Source organism: Chiloscyllium plagiosum, unplaced genomic scaffold (assembly GCF_037043375.1).
Source record: "Chiloscyllium plagiosum isolate Xiang-an unplaced genomic scaffold, Cpla_swu_hap1 HiC_scaffold_15, whole genome shotgun sequence".
Classification (NCBI taxonomy): domain Eukaryota; kingdom Metazoa; phylum Chordata; class Chondrichthyes; order Orectolobiformes; family Hemiscylliidae; genus Chiloscyllium; species Chiloscyllium plagiosum.
The window spans coordinates 16246319-16273878 of NW_028270153.1; the positions used below are offsets into that span (position 1 = coordinate 16246319).

At 42.1% G+C, this 27560-nt stretch overlaps 1 protein-coding gene across 4 annotated transcripts in view; it reads right to left on the bottom strand.

The window, feature by feature from the left end:
- Window positions 1-433: 433 nt before the first annotated feature.
- The window catches only part of slc13a3 (solute carrier family 13 member 3), a 54912-nt gene continuing 27785 nt past the window's right edge, over window positions 434-27560 (bottom strand). For all 4 annotated transcript variants that reach the window (XM_043710739.2, XM_043710738.2, XM_043710736.2 and 1 more), the window contains exons 7-13: window positions 26215-26307; window positions 24505-24609; window positions 22029-22126; window positions 20049-20161; window positions 13333-13494; window positions 9516-9653; window positions 434-789 (exon numbers count right to left, since the gene is read on the bottom strand). In XM_043710739.2, coding sequence (XP_043566674.1) covers window positions 622-789; window positions 9516-9653; window positions 13333-13494; window positions 20049-20161; window positions 22029-22126; window positions 24505-24609; window positions 26215-26307 — 877 coding nt within the window. In that variant the 3' untranslated portion in view covers window positions 434-621. The remainder of the gene's footprint in view (window positions 790-9515; window positions 9654-13332; window positions 13495-20048; window positions 20162-22028; window positions 22127-24504; window positions 24610-26214; window positions 26308-27560) is intronic.

Here is a 27560-nt window from a genome sequence, read left to right on the forward strand (position 1 = left end):
GCTGAAAATCTGTCCCTTTCTGTGCATTGCATTCCATTACTGTTCCTTTGTTACTTTGCTAAAAGCGGAGACTTAATTTAGTGACACTTAGACCAAAAGCTGTAAGAGCAGATTAGGCCACGTGGCCCATCATGTTTGCTCCATAAATCGATCATGGCTGACATATTTCTCAACCCCACTCTCCAGCCTTCTCCCCATAAGCCTTGATCTACTTGCTAACGCATTACAATATTGAGAACTAAGAAAGAAGCAAATTAACTCATTGCTTTGCACAGCATTGATGTGAAACTGGCCATTCAGTGACTGAATATATGAAGATGCCTCTTTCCTCATGAATGTTTTAACTTCAATTCACCCAGTAAAGTACAATTAGAGGCAAAAGAAAACAATTGTAAAAGATTTCTTTAAAAGAAAACTATTATGACTTTATATCCAACATAGAAGTTAATGTTTAATTTAGCATACAGCAATTTTTTTAAAAAATCATGTGTGAATTGTTCAGGTCTTTTTCACATCCTCACAGTTGGACCCAATCTAATTTCTCGACAGTTGGTTTGCTTTAGCAACATTATAGCGTTGACCTTGGAAAGTTTGTGACTCTATGTTTCATAGTGTTGTGTATTACATGGTTCCATTCAGAGAGATCATGGTGACATTCTGGGTGCTGTGTGTGTGGATTCTGGCCCAGTCAGGATAAGTGGACAGTTCGAACACATACAGACCCCAGGTATTTATGGCCAGCAACAGCAGAAAGATCCCCAAAAAATTCATGATGATCCCAGACTTCACCTGCATAGACAAATCCAATAAATTAATAGAGGACTAAGGAGAAATGAGACAAACATAGAAACTTGAAGCAAGAGTAGGCCATTCGGCCCTTTGAGTCTGCTCTACATTCAATAGGATCATAGCTGCTTCTCTACCTCAATGCTTTCTCCCATTATTCTTTGATACCCTTAAAATCTGAAAAAAAAATGTTTCTTCCTTGAAAACATTCAGTGACTTGTACTCCGTGCCCTTCTGTGTTAGTGAATTCCACAGGTTCACTACTCTTTGGGTGAAGAAAATTTTTTTCATCTCAATCCTAAATAGTCTACCCTGTATCCTGAAACTGTGACCCCTGATTCTAGGGGAACCCAGCCAGAGAAAACTTGCTCCCCATATCCAGGCTATATCACCCTGTTAGAATTTTATGTTAGATCTCCTCTGGCTATCAATGGCTATCAGAATTTATTGCCCATCGCCAACTATGAAGAGGCAGCTAAGAGTCAACCACAATGCTGTAGGTCTAGGGTCACATGTAGGCCAGACCAGGTAAGGATAGCAGTTTCCTTCCCTTAAGGACATTAGTGAACCAATTGGGGTTTTTCCAAACAATAGTTTTGTGGTCATCATTAGACTCTGGATTCCAGATTTTTATTGAATTCAAATTCTACCATCTGCCTTGGCAGGATTCAAACCTAGGTCCCAGATATTACTTGGGTCTTTGAATTAATAGTATAACAATAATACCAGTATGCGATCACTTCTCCCAGTATAGAGGAACCCATGTGTGTTCTCTTTAACATCCTAGATAACATTTTGGTTATGTATCTCCTTGCTCTTGGTGGGGCCCTATTATATGCAAACAGGCTGCTGTCCTTCATACATTATAACACCAGTTACACTTCAAAAACAAGCACTGGTTGTAAAACACTTTGAAACAACCTGACATTATGAAAATTCACTTTATAAACAAACTCTTTCTATCTAAAACAATACAGCGGCATTTTATTAGTTTTGTTGCAAAGGCTGAATTTGGTTCAACGTTGAGTTTGCTCTCATTGCTTGGATCTCTCACTTATCTTTTGCCCTTTCTAATTTAACATAATTCATTAAATGTGCAGTTGGTTGATCAAAATTTGGCTTATCAAGGTACATTGGCTCAACAACTTTCCATCTAATTTCAGTCAAGGAAAGCAATATTGCTATCTTCTACCAGTAGCAATGGGATAGCAGACTCAGCTTTGGGTATAAAAGGAGAAGATTTTTACAGGAATTACTGTATGTATACAAAATTCCTATTGATCTGTGTTTGACAACTAAATGGGACATTTCAGATAGAGACAGAGGGTCATCTGTATTCGCATTTGCTTATTGCATTTTTAAAAAGTTGTTATCCAAAGCTGCAAATTTTGGCTAAACATTCTGACAGATTTTCAACCCAGGAACTGCTCTCACCCACTGAAAACTGAATTAGAACTAAAAACACTCTTGTTTGCCAAAAATTGCTCAAGGAAAAATTGCTCAACCACAACCTGGACATTAAATCACATGTTTTTTAGTGTTCTGCGTGCATCATGTTGCACTTTTAAAGGTCATTCATAATCTCGTGAACACAAGTCTGTTAATTGTTCATCTGCCTAGTAAACTTTAGTCAGTGATGACACCAGCCACTGAGATGGCCAAACACATTGATAACAGGATAATTTGGGATGAAGATAACAGTTTGTCAAGCCTTTTTAAACTGCAGTATCTCCAACGAATTACTTGCATCTGACATACCGAAAATATTTCATCCACACTGTGATTGTTGAGTCCATTGTATTCACTGTTACCATTGACTCACTGCAACGTCATTATGTATCTGTATCATATTTAAATGTAGTTAAACATCCCAAGGCACCTCACAAGAATGTTATTAAATTAAATTTGATATAGTCATTGGTACTATAATTTTTTTGTCCATAAACCACGTTAACTATTAATGTATTTGGGACCAGCATTCTTTATCACTTCCTCCATTGTGTTGTATGGCATTACCACTGTGCTAAATGGGTCAGATTTCAATCAGATCTAACAACTCAAAACTGGGCACCATTGGTAGCAGCAGAATTGTATTTCAACACAAACTGTAAACTCATGGTCCAACATATTCCTCAGTCTACCATTCTAGCACGTTGGTTCATGCAGGAAGGCATGTCGGTAACGTGAGGAAAGAGTTTTAAACTGTCAACAAAACATTAAACTGTCAGCCAATTGAGAGCCAAGAAATCTTGGAAATCATTGAAATTCAGATGAAGGTGGAATCTCTAGCATAAGGCTGCATAGACTTGGAAGCCTCTAAATGGAGAAAAATTAGTGGATGTCATTGTAATAAACACTATGTGCCAATTGTTAAATTTGAAATTGAGCTCAAAGATGCTTAAAAAAAGGTAGCTGCTTGGTTAGAAGTTTTCAGCTTTGTGTGTATGTGATATAAATACATTCGCTCGTATCTCACTGGTTTGCAGAGGTATGTAGTGGGTTTTTTTGCGTGCAGAAGTGTCGGTAATTTTGAAAATAACTATTGTTGCCAAAATATATCTGTTGTCTTGTCCTAATATAAATGCTGTGGTATCTCAGAAATTAGTATTTTCCTTGTGGTTTGGTAATTATTTAAGATATTGATAAATTCTTCTATTTCTGCTTTAAATCAGTCCAAATATCAATGTGTAAATTCAAATACAGAAGACATTGCTAGTACACAGCTATATCACTTAATAAATGCATTGGTAACAATTGGAAAGGAGTCTCTGAAAACCAAAAAGTAGTCACAAAATAAAAATGTAGCCCTAAAGAAAATCTTAAGATGGCAGCTCAAAAAAACAATAATTTCTGGCACAAAACCTCAGAAATATAGAGTAGGATTTTGTTCAGCGATTGAGGATGCATCTGCTATAGAAGTGAGAAACTAATGTTAAAGGGAAATGAAAAGGAATTTAACATTGTTGAAATCAAAGCCTTAAAAAAGGTAATACAATAAGGGATTTCCCAGTTAAAACAAAGACAGGGATTGAGATCATTATCAATCCACCCAACCTTCAATTTCTCTCCAGTGAATTGATTATATTGATAACATGACTTGGAGGTTCCGCTGTTGGTCTGGGTTAGATGAAGTTAAAAATCACACAACACCAGTTTATAATCCAACTGGTGTCAACTGGGACCTTGGGTTGATAGATTCTAACACATACACACACACACACACACACACAGTCCCACAGACCCTCTGTCACACATAAGGTCTCTCTCATATGCACACATATACACCACCCGCATTCACACCCACACACGTATCCTCTCACACACACATATCCCACCACACTAACACACACACATAACCAAGCTTATAAACATATACACACATACTCTATCACATGCACTCACACCCATATGCATACATTCACACACACAGTCACTCTGTTGCTCCTACACGCCAATGATATACGTTTATGGGGTGAATTTGTTTTTGCAGAATTACATTTTATTTTGCTCAAAAACTACATGAATCCATGTAAAACTCTGTAAAACTATACAGAGAGCTTGTCAATCTGACTCAACATTGGGACATAGAATTCGCACCTATTCTGAGAAAGTGAGTCTAATTGTTCAAAAGACTTACTTCAGGCGTCGGGGCCTCCATTTGCCGAGAGGTGCGAGGGAGGAGCAAAGGAATTCTGGGAAGTTTTTAAGTGGGTGAGATCTAAACCCGAGACCCTATATCGTAGGGCCTCCCTCCCGCCACCTTCTCTAACCTTACTAAAAGTCTGTAAACTAGGTAAGTTTTCAGGTTTCTTTTTTTTCCTTCTCTTCCTTTGTTTAGTTCTGCGTGGGCTTTCAGAGTAGCAGGATATGGATGTTAGGGCAGTTGCATGTTCCTCCTGCAGAATGTGGCAGGTGAGAGACACTACACATATCTCTGTCGACTACATCTGAAAAGTGCACCCAACTCCAGCTCCTTGAAAACCGAGTTAGGGAACTGGAGCTGGAGCTGGATGAACTACGGATCATTCGGGAGGCTGAGGGGGAAATTGAGAGCATGTACAGGGAGGTGGTCACTCCCCAGACACAGGATAAGGACAGCTGGGTTACTGTCAGGGGGAGGAAAGGGAACCAACAGTCAGAGCAGGGATCCCTTGTGGCCGTTCCCCTCAGCAATAAGTATACCGTTTTGGATACTGTTGGTGGGGACAGCCTACCAGGGGAAAGCCATTGTTGTCAGGTCTCTGGCACTGAGTCTGGCACTGTGGCTCAGAAGGGAGGGGGGGGAATAGAAAAGCACTAGTGGTAGGGGACTCAATAGTTAGACAGATTGACAGGAGGTTTTGTGGTCAGGAACGGGATTCCCGGAAGGTATGTTGCTTCCCTGGTGCCAGGATCCGGGATGTCGCCGATCGGGTTTGCAAGATTCTGAAGGGGGAGGGCAAGCAGCCAGAAATCATGGTACATATTGGCACCAATGATATAGCCAGGAAAGGGATTGAGGATCTGAAAAGTGACCACAGAGTGTTAGGTTGGAAGCTGAAGAGAGGACGAGTAGAGTATTGATCTCCGGTTGGTTCTGCTGCCACGATATAGTGGGATGAGGAACAGTCAGCAAATGCAGCTTAACACGTGGCTGCGAGGCTGGTGCAGGAGGGAGAGCTTCAGCTACCTAGACCATTGGGATATCTTCTGGGGAAGGTGGGACCTGTACATGAAGGACGGGTTGCACCTGAACTGGAGGGGTACAAATGTCCTGGGTAGGAGATTTGCTCGTACAATTCGGGAGGGTTTAAACTAGTTTGAATCAGAGCCACATGTCAGAGAGGGGATCAGTTGCAGACAGGACAGTGACAGGATATATTGAATCTATCAGGAAGGTTTCTCACACGATGAAACATTGGGATCAGTTAAAGTGTGTCTGCTTTAATGCAAGGAGTGTCCGGAATAAGACTGACGAACTTAGAGCATGGATCAGTACTTGGGGCTACAGTGTTGTGGCCAGAATGGAGATGTGGGTTTCACAGAGGCAGGAATGGTTACTTGATGTTTCAGGGTTTAGAACATTTAAAAAGAACAGGAAGGGTGGAAAAAGAGCATTGCTAATCAGAGAGTGCATCACAGCTACAGAAACGAAGGTTGTTGAGGAAGGTTTGTCTACTGAGTCAGTATGGGTGGAAATTAGGAGCAGCAAAGGAACAGCCACCGCATTGGGGGTTTTCTACAGACCACCTAATAGCAGTAGAGAGATTGAAGATCTCATAGGCAGGCACATTCTGGAAAAATGCAAAAGTAGCAGGGTTGTTGTTATGGGTGATTTCAACTTTCCCAATATCAACCGGAACCCCCTAAGTGCAGATGGTTTGGATGGAGCCGTTTTTGTCAGGTGTGTTCAGGAGGGTTTCCTTACTCAGTATGTGGACAGGCCGACGAGGGGAGAGGCCATTTTGGATTTGGTGCTTGGCAATGAGCCAGGACAGGTGTCAGATCTCGCGGTGGGAGAGCACTTTGGTGAAAGTGATCACAACTGCCTCACATTTAGCACAGCCTTGGAAGGTGAAAGAATCAGTTACCGAGGGAAGATATTTAACTGGGGGAAAGGAAATTATGACGCTATCAGACAGGAGTTGGGAAGTACAGACTGGGAGCAATTGTTCCACCGAAAGGGCACAGCAGACAGGTGGAGACTATTTAAGGAGCAGTTGTTGCAAGTGTTGCACAAATTTGTTCCTCTGATACAGGTAAGAAAGGGTAAGATTGAGGAATCTTGGATGACGAGAACAGAGGAACTTCTTGTCAAAAGGAAGTAGGAGCTTATGTAAGGTGAAGGAAGCAAGGATCTAGCACAGCTTTAGAGGATTACAGGCTTGCTAGAAAGGAGCTCAGAAATGGACTGAGGAGAGCCAGGAGGGGCACGAAAAAGGCTTGGCAAGAAGGATTAGTGAGAACCCAAAGGCGTTTTACTCATACGTAAGGAATAATAGCATGATCAGGGAGAAGGTAGGGCCGATCAGGGATAGCGGAGGGAACCTGTGCGTGAAGTCTGAGCAGATAGGGGAAGCCCGGAATGAGTTTTTTGCTTTGGTTTTCACCAAGGAAAGGGAAATTGCTGTAAATGAAAACTTAGAGGATCTGGGATACAGTCTTGACCAGATTAAGATTGATGAAGTTGGTGTGCTAGAAATTTTGGAAAACATTAAGATTGATAAGTCCCCAGGGCCAGACCAGATTTATCCTAGGCTGCTCTGGGAAGCGAGAAAGGAGGTTGCTAAGCCACTGGCGAGGATATTTGCCTCCTCACTCTCCACGGGAGTCGTACCAGAGGATTGGAAGGAGGCGAATGTTGTTCCATTTTTCAAGAAGGGTAATAGGGAAATTCCTGGCAATTACAGACCAGTCAGTCTTACGTCTGTGGTCAGCAAAGTTGTGGAAAGAATTCTGAGGGATAGGATTTATGACTATTTGGCAAAGCATAGTGTGTGATTAAAGCTTGTCAGCATGGTTTTGTGAAGGGCAGGTCATGCCTCACAAATCTTATTGAGTTCTTTGAGGAGGTGTCAAGACAGGTCGATGACGGTCGAGCAGTGGATGTGGTGTATATGGATTTCAGCAAGACATTTGATAGGGTTCCCCATGGTAGGCTCATTTATAAAGTCAGGAAGTATGGGATAGAGGGAGATTTGGCTATCTGGATTCAGAATTGGCTGGCTGACAGAAGGCAGAGAGTGGTTGTAGATGGAAAGTATTCTGCCTGGAGGACAGCATTGAGTGGGGTCCCGCAAGGCTCTGTTCTTGGGCCTCTGCTCTTTGTGGGTTTTATAAGTGACTTGGATGAGGAGGTTGAGGGGTGGGTTAGTAAATTTGCAGATGACACAAAGATGACACATTTGGACATGCCGTCGAGAGTATAGAGGGCTACTGCAAGCTGCAGCGTGACATGGACAGGATGCAGAGCTGGGCTGAGAAATGGCAGATGGAGTTCAACCTGGATCGATGCGAAGTGATGCATTTTGGAAGGTCGAACCCGAATGCTGAATATAGGATTAAAGACAGGATTCTTGGCAGTGTGGAGGAACAGAGGGATCTGGGTGTGCAAGTACATAGATCCCTCAAAGTTGACACCCAAGTGAATAGAGTTGTTAAGAAAGCATATGGTTTTTTGGCTTTCATTAACAGGGGGATCAAGTTTAAGAGCCGCGAGGTTTTGCTACAGCTCTACAAATCCCTGGTGAGACCACACTTGGAATATTGTGTCTAGTTCTGGTAGCCCTACTATAGGAAAGATACAGAGGCTTTGGAGAGGGTGCAAAGAAGGTTTACCAAGATGCTGCCTGGACTAGAAGGCTTGTTGTATGAAGAAAGGTTGAGTAAGCTCGGACTTTTCTCTCTGGAGAGAAAGAGAAAGAGAGGAGACCTGATCGAGGTATACAAGATAATGAGTGGAATAGATAGAGTCAATAGGCAGAGGCTTTTCCTCAGGGCAGGATTGACTAGTACAAGAAGTCATAGTTTGAAGATATTAGGAGGAAGGTATAAAGGAGACATCAGAGGTAGGTTCTTTACGCAGAGAGTTGTGAATGCATGGAATGCGTTGCCAGCTGTGATGGTGGAAGCAGAGTCACTGGGGACATTTAAGTGACTGCTGGACATGCACATGGATAGCAGTGAGTTGAGGGGTGCGTAGGTTAAGTGACTACATTTTACAATAGGATTATATCTCGGCACAACATCGTGGGCCTGTGCTGTACTTTTCTATGTTCTATGTTCTATCTGTGTTCTATTGTTTAAAAAAACTAAGCTATCTTGAGAATGCACTTTAAAAGAAGTTCTGGGATTTACATATCAAAGAACAGAAACCAGCAAATCCTATTCTAAAAGATGAAAGATTTGATCTAAAATTGTTTAGTGTATCACATCTCCATGACACTGGACTCCTTTGGCTATAAATTCTGTGGTCATGATCTTATTCTCCACCGCCTGATGAAGGAGCAGCACTCTGAAAACTAGTGCTTCCAAATAAAGTTGTTGGATTATAACCTGGTGTGTGATTTTTAACTTCATGTTGATAACAAATATACATTTATTTCCAGGGTGATACAGACCCAAATATTCCAGTTGATTTATACCAATTCTGTCAAATCTTCTACCTCCCCACCGCCCCCCCCCCCCCCCCCCCCCACAATGTAAGTAGAACTCACTTTTGCCAGGAACATAAGGAAAAAAACTGAACCCTACTCACATTCACCCTGGCGTGGGCCAATATATATACAAGTCTACCTTGTATGTATTCAAGATAGATGGGCATGACCTCCATTTAAATGAAAGTCATTCTTTCATGAACCAACATTAACCTTCATCCCATAGGTCACAACAAGGATCTATAGGAAAGGAGATAGTGAGAACTGCAGATGCTGGAGATCAGAATCGAGAGTGTGGTGCTTGAAAAGCACATCAGGTTAGGCAGCATCTGAGGAGCAGGAGAATCGATGTTTCAGGCATTCTTGATGAAGGGCTTATGCCCAAAACATTAATTCTCCTGCTCCTCCAATGCTGCCTGACCTGCTGTGCTTTTCCAGCTCCACATTCTTGACTCATTGTAGGAAAGGGCAAAGTTAAAAAATTCTTTATCATCTCAACAATAGTTACTCAATGGCAAATCACTGATTTCAATTTATGCATTGAAGTTCAAAGCTAGGTATTTCAAACTGCTTCAACTGAAGAATTATACATACCATATCAATGACCTTTAGATTGCCTGTAGCAAAAGCAATTGAGTTTGGAGGTGTTGATATTGGAAGCATGAAAGCATAGGAACCTGCAACAGTTGCAGGGACCATCAGATAGAGGGGATTCACCCTCATGTGCAAAGCCTGTAATAAATGATAAATAAATGGGATGAGATTCTGTCCTTGCAATTGGATATCAATCCTATTGGTAACAGAAAGAAATAGAGTCATAGTCATGGAGTCATACAACAGACACTTCGATCCAACCAATCCATGCCAAACATAATCCCAAACTAAATCAGTCCCACTTGCCTGCTACTGGTCCATATCCCTCCAAACCTTTCCTATTCATGTACTTATCTAAGTGCCTTTTTAAACATTGTAATTGTGCCCACGTCCACCACTTCCTCAGGAAGTTCATTCTACATGTGAACCACTCCATGTAAAAAATTTGTCCCTCATGTCTTTTTAAAATCTCTTTCCTCAAGACCCTAGTCTTGAAATTCCCCATCTGAGAGAAAAGACACCTAATCTTAACTCTATCTCTACCCCTCATGATCTTATAAACCTCTACGTGGTCACTTCTCAACATCCTACACTCCAGTAAAAGAAAACCAAGCCTTTCTTCATAATTCAAATCTTCCATTCCTGGTAACTCTCTTCTGAACCCTCTCTAGCGTGTAGATAAAAATTCACTTCTACTTGTTGAATACAGAGCTGTGATTTTTCAGGACTGTCGGGGTTACAGGTGAGGGCAGGTGTCGAGTGATATCCCGAATACCACATTTACCATGCTATTTTGCCAGTATCAGGAAATGTGGTAGAGGATCTCCCCACTTCCCTAATCAAGGACCAATTCCCCTTTTCGTTGGTATTTTGCCAGGGGCAGAAAGGATTCTTCGGGACTTTGGGAGGGAGGAAGGAAAACCTTGCAGCTTCTGAGCAGATCTGATGGCAGGAGGACCTTAATTCCTTTGGATAGGCTTTGGTCTATGAAGGGGTCCTGGCAACAATCCTGTGCCGACAGTGGCACATGCCCCTTATTGATTGTTACCACTTTGTTGGAGCCTGCCTGATGGATGTAAATACCTCCGGCCCTCACCAGTCTGACTGTGTGGGTGCATGTACACTCCTGTATCCTCTTCCTCCGGGATGTAGTCCCAGCGATGGCCACTGTTGTTGGTAGTGTTCTGACAGCGGCACCCATTGAATTCACTGCCACTTGTAAAATGCAGCTGAGAGCCCTTTCAAGTGGAGTCACACCCAGTGCCACATCTCACTCCCTGCCCTCCCACCCCAGCCCTTCATACCCCTCAGATCTGAAGTGAGGCAGTCTCGAAGTAGAGGTTGGATGGGTGGAAGAAATGATTGAGAATGGATGCATGAAACCATAGAGAGGTTCGAAAACCAGGACAATTATAATAAATTGTAATTGAAATCCGGGAGCTAATGTAGGTAGTGACAAAAAAAACCTGCAGATGCTGAAATCCCAGGTAGACAAGCAGGAGGCAGGAAGAACACAGCAATCCAAGCAGCATCAGGAGGTGGAGGAGTCAACATTTCGGGTGTAACCCTATATACTGAGCAGAGTCAATTTGACACTGCAATTTTAAGAAACTCTTAATTCTTATATGTTTGCTGGATGTAGATGTTGCTAGCTAAGCCAGTATTTATTACCCATCTCTAACTACCCTGAAAAAGATGGTAGTAAGCTGCTCTGTTAAACCACTGCAGTCATTTGGATGTAGGGGCATCTACAGTGTTGTTAAGAGGGGAGCCCAGGACTTTGACCCAGCTACATTGAAGAAATGATGATATTGTTCCAAATCAGGATGGTGTGTTGCTTGGAGGAAACCTTGCAGTTGGTGACATTTCCTTGTAGCTGCTGTCCTTCCTCTTCTTGCTGATAGAGATTATAGGCTTGGTTGGTTTTGTTGGAGAGCCTTGGTATGTTGCTGCAGTGCATCACGTGGATGGTACACACCACTGCTACTGTGCATCACTAATGAAAGAAGTGAATATTGAAGGTAGTGGATGGAGTGCCAGTCAAACGGGTGTACAGCAGGAATACGTGTGTCTATTTCTAAATGGCAGAGAGTTACTAGTGGGGTATTGCAGAGATTGGTACAAGGACCCCAGCTATTCAGAATATATATTAATGATTTAGATGAGGGGACTAAATGTAACATCTTAAAATGTGTACATGAAACAAAACTGGGTGGTAGGGTGAGCTGTGAAGAGGTTGCAGAGATGTTCCAGAGTGATTTGTACAGACTGAGTATGGGCAAATATGTGTCAGATGTAGTATAATGTGGATAAATGTGAGGTCATCCACTTTGGGAGCAAAAACAGGAAGGCAGATTATTACTTGAATGGCTGTAAATTGAGAAAAGGAAATGTTCAATGAGACCATGGTGTCCTCGTGTACCAATCGCTGAAAGTAAGCATGCTGGTGCAGCAGTCATAGAGAAGGCAAACTGGACGTTGGCTTTCATAGTGCAAGATTTGAGTACAGGAACAAAGGTGTCTTGCCACATTTATACAGGGCATTGGTGAGACACACCTGGAGTATTGTGTGCAGTTTGGGTCTCCTTATCTGAGGAAGGATGTTCTTGCTATGAAGGGAGTGCAGTGAAGATTTACTGAATTGATTCCTAGGATGGCAGAACTGATGTATGAGGGGAGATTGAGTTGGTTAGGATTGTATTCACTGGAGTTTAGAATAATGAGGGGGGTTCATAGAAACCCATTAAATTATAACAGGACTAGACAGGTTAGATGCATGGAGGATGGCCCCGAAGGTAGGAAACCAAGGGATTATGGTCTAAGGATAAGATCAGATTAGATTCCCTACAGTGTGGAAACAAGCCCTTCGGCCCAACCAGTCCACACCAAACCTCCAAAGAGCAACCCACCCAGACCCATTTCTGACTAATGCACCTAACACTATGGGCAACTTTAACATGGCCAATTTACCTGACCTGTACTTCTTTGGACTGTGGTAGGAAATCCAGACAGACATGGGGAGAATGTGCAAACTCCACACCGACAATCGCCCAAGGCTGGAATCAAACCTGGGACCCTGGTGCTGTGAGGCAGCAGTGCTAACCACTGAGCCACTGTGCCACCCATTAATCATTTAAAACTGAGATGAGAAATTTCTTCGCCCAAAGAGTGCTAAGCCTGTGGAATTCACTACCACAGAAAGTGGTTGAAGCCAAAGCATTCTGTGTTTTCAAGAAGGATATAGATAGAGCTCTTATGGCTGAAGAGAGGAGGAGGGAGGGCGTGATGAGGGTATTGAGCTCAATGATCAGCCATGATCATATTGAATGGGAGAGCAGGCTCGAGGGGTTGAATAGCCCACTCTTACCTTCTATGTCTCTGTGGTTTGTCCTGAATGGTGTTGAGCTTCTTGAGTATTGTTGGAGCTGCACTCATCCAGGCAAAGGGGACTACTCCATCACACTCCTGACTTGTGACTTGGAGATGATGGTCAGGCTTTGGGAGTCTGGAGATGGGTTATTCACTGCAGAATTCCCTGTCTTTGATTTGCCCTTGTAGCGACACGCTTAATCACATGTAAGGTAGGAAATTCTCCCAGTGTCCTGGCCAATATCTCTCCAATAATCAACATCACTAAACATGCTACTGCATCAGGATAATACCATTGTTTGTGGGACCTTAGTGTATGCAAATGCTGCTGAGTTTCCTGCTCTTCAAAATACTTAATTGTGTGTAATGTGTTTTGAGACATTCTAAGATCGTGAAACGAACTGTCAAAACGCAAGCATTCCTTTTTCCACTATTTCAGGAAACTCACCAATTCAGCCACGATTGGTAACATGATTACAATTGTAGCAGTGTTGCTGGCAAACTCAGTAAAACATGTTATCAACAAGCAGATCAGGATAATAGCTATGGTTGGCTTGATGTACACCATCGGCTGAAGTTGGTTGCCAATCCAGATGGACAGTCCAGAAGTCTGGAAAATAGACACTGTAAATTAATTTAGACAAGCCGGGCTTAAGTTCTATTCTAAATTCAAAAGATTTGGACATTCTAGAAAAAAAAGCACCAAACCAAAACTTGTGAAATTACAGTATCCTCAAGACCAACTGTTCATCAGATGAAGGATATTTTCAGTTTCCGCATACAAGGCATTAAATAGATTTACACAGTTTTGTCACTTCTTCTAACGTGGCAATTAAGGTTAAAATCAAGGTCAAAGTGTCTGTTCGAATTTCTGGGACCTGTCAAATTCTGCTGACTGTGTTAGGAAATCTTTGCCATCTTGCTTAATGAATCAGTTAACTAATTCGGAATGATTATCATCTATAGTATAGTCTGCACCCAACTATCACCGATCACATTATAGGTGATATAAATAACTATTGTATAACTATAATAACTATAAATATTATTTATGTAACTATAAATAACGTGTGTATAAATAACTATTCATACAGGAGAAGAATCAGGCACAAAACTATCACCAAAAGACTTCCATTCGCCAGGATACAATTAAGTCCATAATAATTCATTTGGTCTCCCTTTGGGATTTGTTCAGGTTAAGCGGAATTCTTTTTCCAAAAGGCCCGGACTCAGAGATCTGTTCGGGTCCATTTTCGAAAAGACCTCCGATTTTTAGGTCTTTTCAGTTTGTGGGTGTGCGGTTAAATGATACCTTATCTGTACTGTGAGTGGTGAGGAGCAGAAATGGAAAAAGAAAGTGTCAGAGAAACTCAGCAAGTCTGGCATCTTCTGCGGAGAGAGGAACAGAGTTAATGTTTCAAGTCCAATAGGAATCTTCTTCATAACTCTGAAGAACTGTGAGCTCCAGTTCAGCAGAACTGTAAATGAAATGAGATTGAAGTATTCTGAGGAATAGAGGAATCTGGTTGACAGGAATCAGGCACACCAAGGGAATAGTAAGACAGATGGAATGTTGTTACTCATTGCAAGAGGATTGCAATATAAAGTCAGAGATGCTTTGCTTTAGGAGAAAGAAAGGATTGCAGATGCTGGAGATCAGAGTCAAAAAGTGTGGCGCTGGAAAAGCACAGCAGGTCAGGCAGCATCTGAGGAGCAGGAGAGTCGATGTTTCGGGTACAAGCCCTTCATCTGGAATGTGGAGTGGGTCCAAGGGGACAGAGAGATAAATGAAAGGGGAGTGAGGCTGGGGGAAAAGTAGCTAGGAAGGCGATAGGTAGATGAGAGTAGAGGGTGATAGTGATAGGTTGAAGTGGAGGGTGGAGCACATAGGTGGGAAGGCAGATGGACAGGTAGGACAGTTCAAGAGGGCAGTGCTGAATTGTTACAGTTGTGCAGAGAATTGGTGAGATTACATCAGGAGTACTTTGTCCAGTTTGGGCCTCCTTATTTACGAAAGGATGTAAATGCCTTAGAAACATTTGCGAGGTGCTGCATTTTGGGAAAGCAAATCTTAGCAGGACTTATATACTCAATGGTAATGTCCTAGGGAGTGTTGCTGAACAAAGAGACCTTGGAGTGCAGGTTCATAGCTCCTTGAAAGTGGAGTCGCAGGTAGATAGGATAGTGAAGAAGGCGTTTGGTATGCTTTCCTTTATTGGTCAGAGTATTGAGTACAGGAGTTGGGAGGTCATGTTGCAGCTGTACAGGACATTGGTTAGGCCACTGTTGGAATATTGCATGCAATTCTGGTCTCCTTCCTATCGGAAAGATGTTGTGAAACTTGAAAGGGTTCAGAAAAGAATTACAAGGATTTTGCCAGGGTTGGAGGATCTGAGCTACAGGGGCTGTTTTCCCTGGAGCATCGGAGGCTGAGGGGTGACCTTATAGAAGTTTACAAAATTACGAGGGGCATGGATAGGATAAATAGACAAAGTCTTTTCCCTGGGGTCAGGGAGTCCAGAACTAGATGGAATAGGTTTAGGGTAAGAGGGGAAAGATATAAAAGGGACATAAGGGGCAACTTTTTCACGCAGAGGGTGGTACGTGTATGGAATGAGCTGCCAGAGGATGTGGTGGAGGCTGGTACAATTGCAACATTTAAGAGGCATTTGGATGGGTATATGAATAGGAAGGGTTTGGAGGGATATGGGCTGGGTGCTGGCAGGTGGCACTAGATTGGGTTGGAATATCTGGTCGGCATGGATGGGTTAGACCGAAGGGTCTGTTTCCATACTGTACATCTCTATGGCTCGATGAACATTTCAGAGAAGGTTAACTCAACTGATACTTGGGGTGAGAGGGAACATTCAAGAGAAAAGTCACATTTTATCAAAGCTTTTCAACGTTCAGCCATTAGGACATTTTTCAAGGACACAAATTCAAATGTAAAATCAACATTTAAACTGTATTCAAGAATCCTGATGGGTGGCAAGTAGAATCTGATTGGTAGTGGTATTGCCATAGAGAATGTATGCATGAATGCTATTGCCAGTTAACATTTAAGGAAACATAGAAAATGGGAACAGGAGTAGGCTATTTGGTAAATTAGACGTGATCTCCTATTCAATTTGATCATTACTCAACCTCTACCTCAACATCATACTTCTGCCCTTGCACCATGCCCCTTGACACCTATAGCCTTTAACTGATGTTTCTCTTAAAAATATTCTTGGCCTCAACATCCTTTTGTGGAAGAGAATTATACAGGTTGACTCCCCTCTGAGTGAGAAAATTTCTCCTCATCTCAGTCTGAAATTCGCACCCCATCTTCTGAGACTGTGATTCCTTGTTTTGGACCCTTCAGTCAATGGAAACATCATCCCTGTCAGACTTTTACGCATGTCGATGAGACCCTCTCTCATTCCTTTAAACTCCAGTGAATTCAGTCCCCGTTTGACCCAATTTCTCCCTATAAGACAAGCTTGCCATTCCAGGAATCAGAGCTGAAAATGTGTTGCTGGAAAAGCGCAGCAGGTCAGGCAGCATCCAAGGAACAGGAGAATCGACGTTTCGGGCATAAGCTCTTCTTCAGGAATCCTGGAGAAGGGCTTATGCCCGAAACGTCGATTCTCCTGTTCCTTGGATGCTGCCTGACCTGCTGCGCTTTTCCAGCAACACATTTTCAGCTCTGATCTCCAGCATCTGCAGCCCTCACTTTCCCATTCCAGGAATCAGTCTGGTGAACTTCCTCTGGGCTCCCTCTATGGTAAGTATGTCTTTCCTGAGGTTAGGAGACCAAAACCTCACAGAATACTGCTGGTGTGGTCTCAATAAGACCTGGTACAGCTGCAGAGTCGAGAGTAAGGTGCTGGAAAAGCACAGCAGGTTAGGCAGCATCCGAGGAGCAGGAGAGACAACGTTTCGGGCATAATCGCTTCATCAGGATTCCTAATGAAAGGCTTATGCCTGAAACGCTGTTCCTCCCGCTCCTCGGATGCTGCCTAAACTGCTGTGCTTTCCCAGCACCACATTTTCGTATCTCCAGTATCTGCAGTCCTCACTTTCTCCTGGTACAGCTGCAGTAAGACCTCCTTGCTACTATATTAAAACCCTCTTGCAATGAAGGCCAACACACCATTTTGCTTTAATAACTGGTGGTGCACCTTGACTCTTCCTTTCAGTGACTGGTGCACAAGGATACCCAAGTCCTTTTTTACATCAACCTTTCCCAATTTATCAACATTTAAATAATACTTTACCATTCTGTTTATTTGACCTCACATTTATCCAAGTTCTACTGCATCTGATTAAGCGACAGTGGGCGGCACGGTGACACAGAGGTTAGTACTGCTGCCTCACAGCGCCAGAGACCCAGGTTCAATTCCCACCCCTGACTGTGTGGAGTTTGCACATTCTCCCCGTGTCTGCGTGGGTTTCCTCCGGGTGCTCTGGTTTCCTCCCACAGTCCAAAAATGTGCAGGGGAGGTGAATTGGTCATGCTAAATTGCCCGTAGTGTTGAGTGAAGGGGTAAATGTAGGGGAATGGGTCTGGGTGGGTTGCGCTTCAGCGGGTCGGTGTGGACTTGTTGGGCCGAAGGGCCTGTTTCCACACTGTAAGTAATCTAATCTAATAATGATTAATTGATTGTCACGTGTACAGTGGAAACCTTTGTTTACGAGCAGTACAGGCAGTTCATAGTTAGCAAAGATGTACAGATCAAAAAGACCAAGATACAGGCTACATTACTGAGGCTAAGAGTCCATTCATCAGTTGAAGAAGTTGTTCCTGAACCTGCTAGTGTTTGTGTTCAGGCTTCTGCCAAATTTTCATGCACTCACTCCACTTGTCTAAGTCACCTTGGTGCCTCTTTATCTCCTCCTCACTACTCACACTCCAACCTGGTTTTGTGACATCAGCAATCTTAGAAATATTACATTTGATTCCTTTATACATATTGTTGATATATATTGCCTGGATTCCTGTGATACCTCACTTGTCACCAATTTCCACTCCAGAAAAGATCCATTTATTCCTGCTTCCTGGCTGCTAACCAATTCCCAATCCATCTAGCACTTACCATAACCCATGTGCTTTGATTTTGCACATTAAAGTCCTGTGGGAGAATTTATTAAAGCTTTCTGAAAAATCCAAATACACCACATCCACTGGTTCTTCCTCATTGATTCTACTAGTTACATCCGCAAATTCCTCAAGTAGGTTTGTCAGAAATGATTTCCCTTTCACAAATCCATGCTGATTTTGTGTAGTAGAGTTGGTATTTTCTAAGTTTCCTGCTGAAAAATTCAGGAGTCTCCTATTTAAGATGGTGAAAAGAAGAATTTCTCTGAAAATTATATCTCTTTGGGAACTATCGTACCCAGACAGTGCAGGTTCAGTGAGTAATTTTTAAGGCAGAGATAAATAGATAGATTCTTGACTAATGAGGGAGTCAAAGGTTATCAGAGAAATGTAGAGTTGGGGCTACCATCAGATTAGCCATGATATTATTGAATGGCAGAACAATTAGAGGGGCTGAGGGAGCTACTGCTGATCCTAATGTACAGTGTTCAGGTAAAAAAACAGATACACAAAACCATTGCTAATTGGCCATTCTAACTTTCATGTTCTGATCTCCAACGTACACTCACTTCTACATCAGATGTAGTCTTAAGAGCTAGATCCTACTATCTTTCTCCCTACTTGTATGGAGCAAGAAAATATCTTATGGAACAAAACACCTCGCCTTTGAATGAGTGAGAGTTACTAACCCTAATGTATATATAGTTAATTATGCCTTCAGCACAGGAATTCATATAATGAGAGTACATTCTGAAACTGAGGCAGAAAACAATAAGCTCTAGTCAAGTTTGCAATGATACTACATCTATTCAAATGAATGGATTTATGGTTATGCAACTTGAAAGGTGGTCACACTGAAGTCTGTGCCTCAGGTCCCCCTATGTACTCCAATTACTAAAAATGGGGAATGTCTCACTGTGAAATAGTAATGCAAAATAAATGGATTTGTCATTTTTGGAGATGATGAAATACCAACAACTCCATCTCCTACAAAATGTCTATGTTGATATACAATTGGTCAACATTATATTTCCAGTATGGAAGCAGGACATATAATCCATACTTCTATGCTAGTGTTCATGGTTCTTATAAATCTCCTCTCATCCTTCTTCTTTTCTCCATGACAGAATTTTCTTTCCCATTTTCCTTCACGTGCTTACCTATATTTCCTTTAAACAGCTCAACTATGACACCATCCTGCATTGTTCTATCCTCATGGATTCTGCTTACCATGGCATCTGAGTGTCGGGTATCTTTTTTGAGTAAACTCTACTGAGCTAGACTGCCCCAACAGAGAGTCTGCTGAATCTCTGGCTTCACCTTATCCAAAAGTAACTATAATCTGACTCTCAGTGGGCCACTAAATAAACTCTTTATTTACACAGTAACATGCAGATTTCTGATTAAAGCTTTCCTGCTCAATTCTTCCACTCCACTATTCTAATAGTCTCAATAGCATGTGACTATTGATGTCAAAGTACATCGTTGGCAAGGTGGCTTGGTAATCACCTCACAGCACCAAGGACCTGGGTTCAATTCCAGCCTTGGGTGACTGCCTGTGTGGAGTTTGCATGTTCTCCACATGGGTTTCCTCCCACAGTCCATAGGTTAGGTGAATTGGTAATTCACCATAATATCTAGGGGTGGTGGGTCTGGGTGGGATGCTCTTCAGAGGGTTGGTGTGAACTTGATTGGGCCAAATGGCCTGTTTCCATGCTGCAGGGATTCTAAGAATCATCATTCCCTCTATAGTGCGGTATTTTTGATGAAAGTTTTCCAAAAATAGTTCAAAGCTGGTTATACCATTTATTTGGGTTTCTGACACGCTTCTGCCAAAGACAGCATGTGAAGATTGGAAAAGGTATCACTCTATTTGATCAGGGACCTCTGAAACTAGCATGAAGGAGAGTCAAAGTGAAATGTTTAGTTTTCTGGAATTTGAGGCAAAATTTGAAATTTACAATTAGTGAATCAACCACTGAGGAAATTATTGTTTGGTACATCAATTTGTAAAATTGAAAGTTGTTTTTTTTTAAAAAACAGATATTTTAATTAAAATATCAAGTGGATTTGACAAGAAATACCTCACACCCTTTTGCTATTGCAAATCCCCCTCCGAGTAGTAGGACCACATTCCAAGGTAAATCTTTCTGAATTTTCTTCCAGTTTAGCAGTGGTGGATTCATTTTTCCTGAGGCTGGAAAAGAAGAAAACAGAAATAAACAAAGGTTTAAATGAGTTATTTCCAAAGCCAATTGATTACCTAGTTTGGAAAAGCAAGTCTGTGATTACAATGTCATTGAGAACCAGTCTGGATGATTGATTGTCACTCAACCATGACCTTACAAAATGAGAGAATAGCTTTGAAGGACCGAATGGTCTGTCCTGCTGCTACATTCGTAATCTTAACAGTAAAGTTGGTAAAGTTTCAAGTTGGAAAATGATTCAGCATTTAGAGACATGTGAATATTTTACTCCTTTTGACAATGTGACAAATCAGCCATTTTAATAAATAACTTTGCTCTTGATAATACATGTAAACAGTTACTCCAGCTTTGTTAACAAATTAGTGATTTTTTGCCATTATAGTCTTCTTTGAAAGCGTTGCTGATTAAATTGAATTTGATCTGAACAAACTTTAAACCTGATTGTATTGCAGTGTCTCCCCAAGTATACTGCATAACTGCAAGTTGTCCTTCAAGTTCCACACCATTCTGATTTTCGTTACTCTCATTTACCTCTCCAGCTGTGTGAAATATGCTGGTACACCTTTTACAGCACAATCGGTGTATTTATATCAAACGGATTGCAATGGTTAAAGAAAACAGCTCAACATCAATTTCTCAAGGCCAATTCAGGAATGGGCAACAAATCCCAGTCCAGCCAAAGATTTCACATTTCATGAAAGGGCAACAAAAAAAATCCCCAAAGAGTCTCTGCTGACCCAATAGTTTTCATTCTAGCTCCACATTCTTCCATTGAACAAGTTGGACGTTAGATGTACTTGTAAGGATTGGGAGTAGAAATGGGTGGGTGCCCAAAAGACTAGAAAATGTTGTTTCAGGTTTGAGTTATAAAGAAAGGTTGGGACTTTGTTTCACTGGAGCAGAAGGAGGTTGAAATCTTACAGAAGTTTATAAAATAATGAGGGGTATAAATAGTTAATGGCAGTTGTTTTTTCCCTAGGATGGGGGATTTTAAGACTGGGGGCACACTTTTAACGTGAGAGAAGAAAGATTTAAAAAAGACATGGACGGGCATATGTTTCACATAGAGGGTGGTTTGTGCGTGGAATGACCTTCCTGAGGAGGTGGTATATGTGGGTACAATGACAATGTTTAAAAGACATTTGGATAAGTACACGAATAGGAGAGGTTTGGAGGGATATGGGCCAAGAGCAGGCAGGTGGAACAGGAGGGGAGAGGGTGCCTGAAATTCTACCCCACTACCCAGGCTTGTAGGCAATCTCTGGACATTCTGGTCTCTGACAGCCAGCAGGCATAGGAGATGTGGATGTGTCCGTTAGCCCTCCCACTGACCTCACAGGCTTAGAGAAACACTGAAGGGCATTTATGACCCTGATCCAGGTAAAACTCACTGGGATTACGATCCATGGACTTTCAGAGTTACTCTCCATCCCTGCTGTTCCACACTGTTGTTGAACAGTTAACTTCTCTTATATATTACAAAAAATATATAGTACAGAATCAGGCCATTCAGCTCAATCAATCTTTGCTGGTGCATATAATCTACAGGGGTCTTCTCTTGTTCCATCTACCTCAGCTTGGCCTTTTAACATATCTTTTTTTCTCCTTTTTTCTCACATATCTGTTCAGTTTCCCTTTGAAAGATTGTGAACCATTTACCTCAATTGCTTTATCTCACATTCTAGCCATGTCTGAGAAATGAAATGCCCCCTTATGCCCTTGTTAGATTTATTAGTGATTATGTTTCTCTAACAATTCCTTTTCCATATACACAGCTCCAAAGAGCATTACCCTCACTGACCCCCCGACTCTCATTCCCTCATAGCTCCCTTTGTTTAGTTAAACTGATTCACATACCTTTCGGATCAAACCACCACTTCAATGAAGGCTTTTGAGATGGAAAGAAGCATAACGCAAAAACAAATGTCATTCCAGTCACTGCATCTGACACATATCTGAAAAAGAGTGTTTTGGGAGAAATAAGCAGAAAGTGGGCTGAATTAATGATGATCACCCTCTGTGGAGGAAATGTAGAGTTACTCCAAACTGTTGTGTTCAGGTTTTCTTTTTAATGAGGTGAGCATGTCAATATAATTCTGATCTAATTCCGTAGCATATGAAAGCAGAGATATCAAAACTCCTCCATTTGAAGTTTGTCTATCTGAAAGATTTCAAGATGGCTCCAACACTCTTTGCAAGCTCTCTACAGCAGATCTTATTCTCACATCTCTTATAACTTTCCACACTTTTAAATTTAAGATTAGATTAGATTAGATTAGATTCTCTACAGTGTGGAAACAGGCCCTTCGGCCCAATAAGTCCATACTGCCCCTCCGAAGAGAAACCCACCCAAACCCATTCCCCTACCCTATACTTACTCCTGACTAAAACACCTAACACAGTGGGCAATTTAGCATAAAAGCAAATTACTGCGGATGCTAGAATCTGAAACCAAAAGAGAAAATGCTGGAAAATATCAGTGGGCAATTTAGCATGGCCACTTCACCTGACCTGCACATCTTTGGATTGTGGGAGGAAACCCACACAGACACAGGGAGAATGTGCAAACTCCACACAGCCAGGCAGGAATCAAACCCAGGACCCTGGTGCTGTGAGGCAGCAGTGCTAACCACTGAGCCACCGTTCCGCCCCAAAATACTAAAATGACTAATAATGTTCTTCTAATGTTGATCATGCTAATGTTGATCATGCCCTTGTTCTGTGCTCCTCCTGTGCAGTTGTAACCTGTTTGCCTCGCTGTCTAAGCACCCTATGTCCTCCTTTGCTGTGATCTGTACTGCTTGCAAAATCGACCTTTTCACTATACTTAGATACATGTAACCACAACAAATCAAATCAAATCAAATCAAATCAGCATATAACAGACTTGGGTAAAGAAATGCCTTCCAACTAAATTCATCTGATCCTTTCAGATTACTAACCTAATTTTTTTTTCCATTATGGAGAAAGTGGGGACTGCAGATGCTGGAGATTCGAGTCAAAAAGTGTGGCACAGGAAAAGCACAGCTGGTCAGGCAGCATCTGAGGACCAGGAGAATCGACGTTTCGAGCATAAGCTCTTCATCATTTTTCCATTATGTCAGCCAGAAGTTTCTTAATCTAGATTCAATTCACATTTCCTGATTTTCCATTCCAACCTGTGCTTGCAAACCTCAAAACACCATGTGTTCAACTTTTTATGTGATTCCAAGGTTTGTGCAACATTTACTAAATAATCCGGAGTGTGCTACAAAATTGTACCAATCTAAGCTTACCAGTCAGACCTGCAGTGAGATGTATTTGCGTGTGCTGGAAGCTATATTTGTTAACACACAGGAACCTGCTTTATGTAGGTAAAAGGATTTTGTAAATGTGCACCATTGTAATTGGGAAAGGGGCCATGGACACTGCACATCTCTGCTCCTTTCCTGTGGCAACACTCTGACAGAGTCTGGTTGCCTGGTATGAGACCTAAACTTGATAGTTAACTCCTCCTGCTGTATTCCCAGGCCACCTTTTCCTCATTCCTGATGAAGGGCTCCTACCCAAAACATCGATTTTCCTGCTCCTCGGATGCTGCCTGACCTGCTGTGCATTTCCAGCACCACTCTAATCTTGGCTCCTTCTTACTTTCTTTCTTGATGAGTACAGGACACAGTGCTTTAAATTTGTTTCCTTTTAGCAATATCTAATTTACGTAACATATTTGCCATTGCCTGATCATTTATCATTAATATTTCTTCTGAACATATTCACAAAGGGACCAACAGACATCTATTGCTACCAACATAGGAATATTTTGGAATTCCTTAGCCCTATATAGAGCCTGATTCTTTTGCCTCTGTCTGTATTCATTAGATGAGGATTTTTTATCGTGGAAACTAAAACATATATACTCACTGCCAGCACTCCCAGATGGTTAGATGAAATGTGAAGCTTCCTCTACTTTTGTCTCACAACATCCCCAAACCAATCTCATTGGAGACATTTTTCTATTTTCCATACCAGACATCTACTGAGTTCAGTAAGTCAGATTTTTAGTTTGGGTTGAGATTTGTGGTGAATCATTGAAGAACTGAACAGAATCTGCCCCGTATCACTTGAAGCTTTCTTGTGAGCAGACTGAGGGAACATTTCAGTCCCAGGAGGTGAATGATTGACTTTATTGCATTGTATCTCCCTAAAATACAGATTCCTAGTTTCAATCATTTAATTACTCTCATTAATTTTATTTGGTCTCTATTCCTTTCCACTTGTTGCTTCCTCACATGTAACTTTCCAAATGTTCCTACTTGAACAGGTCACCAGCACAAACTCACAAAAGACTTCTCACCCTTTTGGGAAAATACTGGCCCATCCAGGGATGAATTTTGGATCTCTCGTGAGAAGCAGAACCACAAAGAAGGCAAAGAAAACCAAAACAGCACATTCTGCAAACCTGCAAGATTGTTAAAAGAAAGAAAAACATGCACTTAGTGCTTTTCTTAGGCTCGCGATCTTCCAAAGTAAATTACCAACAATTAAACATGTTTCATGGCTAGTCACGGTCGTAATGCAGGAAGTGCAGCAGCTCATTAGTGCAGAGCAAACTCCTACCAACAACAAGCTCTCTTCCATTGTGATCCAGTTTTGGTGCTCAAACATTGCTGACACCATCTGTGTGAGATTGAGGGGAGGGCATATTGCTTGTGAGAACAACGGTGGAGTGGGAATACCTGTTGTGGGGGGCAAATGTTTATGAGAAGAGAAGTGGGGAGCACATTTGGGGGCATCAATGTCTGCAGGAATTGGTGGAGGGGGAAATAGCATTAACTGGTGGGGGAGCCTGTGAGAGGAGGATGGGAAATGTTTGTTTGAGGTGGTGGTGATGGGGGTTGATGGGACGGGCTTGGTGTTTAAGAGAACACAGGGGAAAAGGAATGCCTTTAAGGACTAAGGATAGGGGAAGAGGCGATTGACCTGGAGAGTGGCAGGGGGTGCAAGCTGTTTAATGTAGAGGATTTTTAAGTGAAACATATCTTCATGTTATGTCTTTCAGGGTAGTTAGGCAGCACTCGCTATTAAGAAAAGCTGTGAGATTTAAAGGAGTTTCATAGTTACAAGCACATGTTGGCGCTCCGTCATTAATATGTCAGACATCTTAACTCCAGAAGTTTGACCCACTTGGGGGCCATGACATACAGTTTGGGAAGCCCCAGATTGTATCATCTGTTTTCAGTGTTATTGAGGGATGTGAGGTTCAGGAATAAATATTGTACCTGAAGAAGTCTCCAGGTTGTGCTTAAAAGCAAAGCCTTTGGATCTTTTGCATTCACTTGAGTGAGTAGATGGAACCAGTGGCTTAATGTCTCACATTCTTTTATTCCAACATGATCAGTCTACCTCCTTGTAATTGGTGGAAAAGTAAACAAGGAGTGAAAATGTGACCATTGGGAATGTAACCAGTTGAGTTAACAGTAACTGATCATTGAACTGGAGGGATTCTATTTTGCGCAGTGCAATTGGGTCATCTGCTAAAATATTAATGCATTCGTGTTATGTCTATTGCTAAAGTGTCCCTCAAAATAAAAAGGGCTTTGGCCACAGTCCACAGCAAGAGCTTGTACATGGAATCTTTTAACATGGGGAGACTGTTACACTACAGCTACCACAGTTGTGGCTGACCAGGAAATTTCTGTTCTTACCGTCTGATAGAGGTAGACGGTAAGGACAGAATCTGTCCTGCCGAGTTTTTCCAGCATTTCAGGCTGATAGTCAATCTATTTGGCTATATTATGATCACAGGGTGGAGCTGCCTATTCAGTTGTAGGTCAAGACTCAAACCCACAACTACTGACTCACAGATAGAGAGCGCTGCACAATGTCAGAAGCCCTCGCCTGTTTTGTATGCTCATACATTTGGAACTTAAGCTGCTGATTATAAATCAGCAAACTCGCTAAACATAGGCAGTATCAACATGCTGTTTCACATGTGCTTCATTTTCTGTGTAGTTGTCAGGGGGTTGGGGTAAGTGAGGAACAAATATAGAGAACACATACTTACGTTAATGGCCCCAGTTTTTCATAATCGCTCCTTATTCTAGCTCTCACCCTGGCTTGAGACTCAGTGTTATTGGTTTTCTTCTGACTCCATGACCTTAAAATTGAAAAAGACACTCTCAAATTATTATAATGACATATCCAAGGAAGTTTCAATGAAACTTTGCCTTACAGTATCTTATCATTGTTCTCATTGATTGGGTGCGTACTCTGTGTTTACATAGAATGGGAGTTCAACAGACTTGTAACTCTATGCAAAAGAATAGGATAAGGCACAGCTGCAGACAGACAATACATAAGTTATCAACATTTTTTAAAATGCTGGAAAAACTCAGCAGGTCAGGCTGCATCCTTGGAGACAGCAGTGTTAACTAACCTTTTTTGGAGGCGTAATGGACAGTGAAGAAGGTTACTTCTGAGTACAGCAGGATCTTGATCGGATGGGCCAATGGGCCAAGGAGTGGCAGATGGAGTTTAATTTAGATAAATGTGATCAAAGTTTGTGCGAAGATTTGTAGCTCGGGTGCTCGTTGTTGTGGTTCTGTCTGCCGAGCTGGAAGTTTTTGTTGCAAACGTTTCGTCCCCTGGCTAGGCAACATCATCAGTGCTTGGGAGCCTCCTGCGAAGTGCTTCTTTGATGTTTCCTCCGGTGTTTATAGTAGTCTGTCCCTGCCGCTTCCGGTTGTCAGTTTCAGCTGTCCGCTGTAGTGGTTGGTATATTGGGTCCAGGTCGATGTGTTTGTTGATGGAGTTTGTGGATGAATGCCATGCCTCTAGGAATTCCCTGGCTGTTCTCTGTCTGGCTTGCCCTATGATAGTAGTGTTGTCCCAGTCAAATTCATGTTGCTTGTTGTCTGCGTGTGTGGCTACTAAGGATAGCTGGTCGTGTCGTTTCGTGGCTAGTTGATGTTCATGTATGCGGATTGTTAGCTGTCTTCCTGTTTGTCCTATATAGTGTTTAGTGCAGTCCTTGCATGGTATTTTGTACACTACATTCGTCTTGCTCATGTTGGGTATCGGGTCCTTCATTCTGGTGAGTTGTTCTCTGAGCGTGGTTGTTGGTTTGTGTGCCGTTATGAGTCCTAGGGGTCGCAGTAGTCTGGCTGTCAGTTCCGAGATGCTCCTGATGTATGGTAGTGTGGCTAGTCCTTTTGGTTGTGGTATGTCCTCGTTCCGTGGTCTGCATGTGTGCTGCATAAATGTGAGGTGCTGCATTTTGGGGGAAAGGCAAATTAGGGCAGGACTTATACACTTAATGGTATGGTCCTGGGGAGTGTTGCTAAATAAAAAGACCTTGGAGTGCAGTTTCATAGGTCCTTGAAAGTGAAGTTGCAGGTAGATAGGATAGTG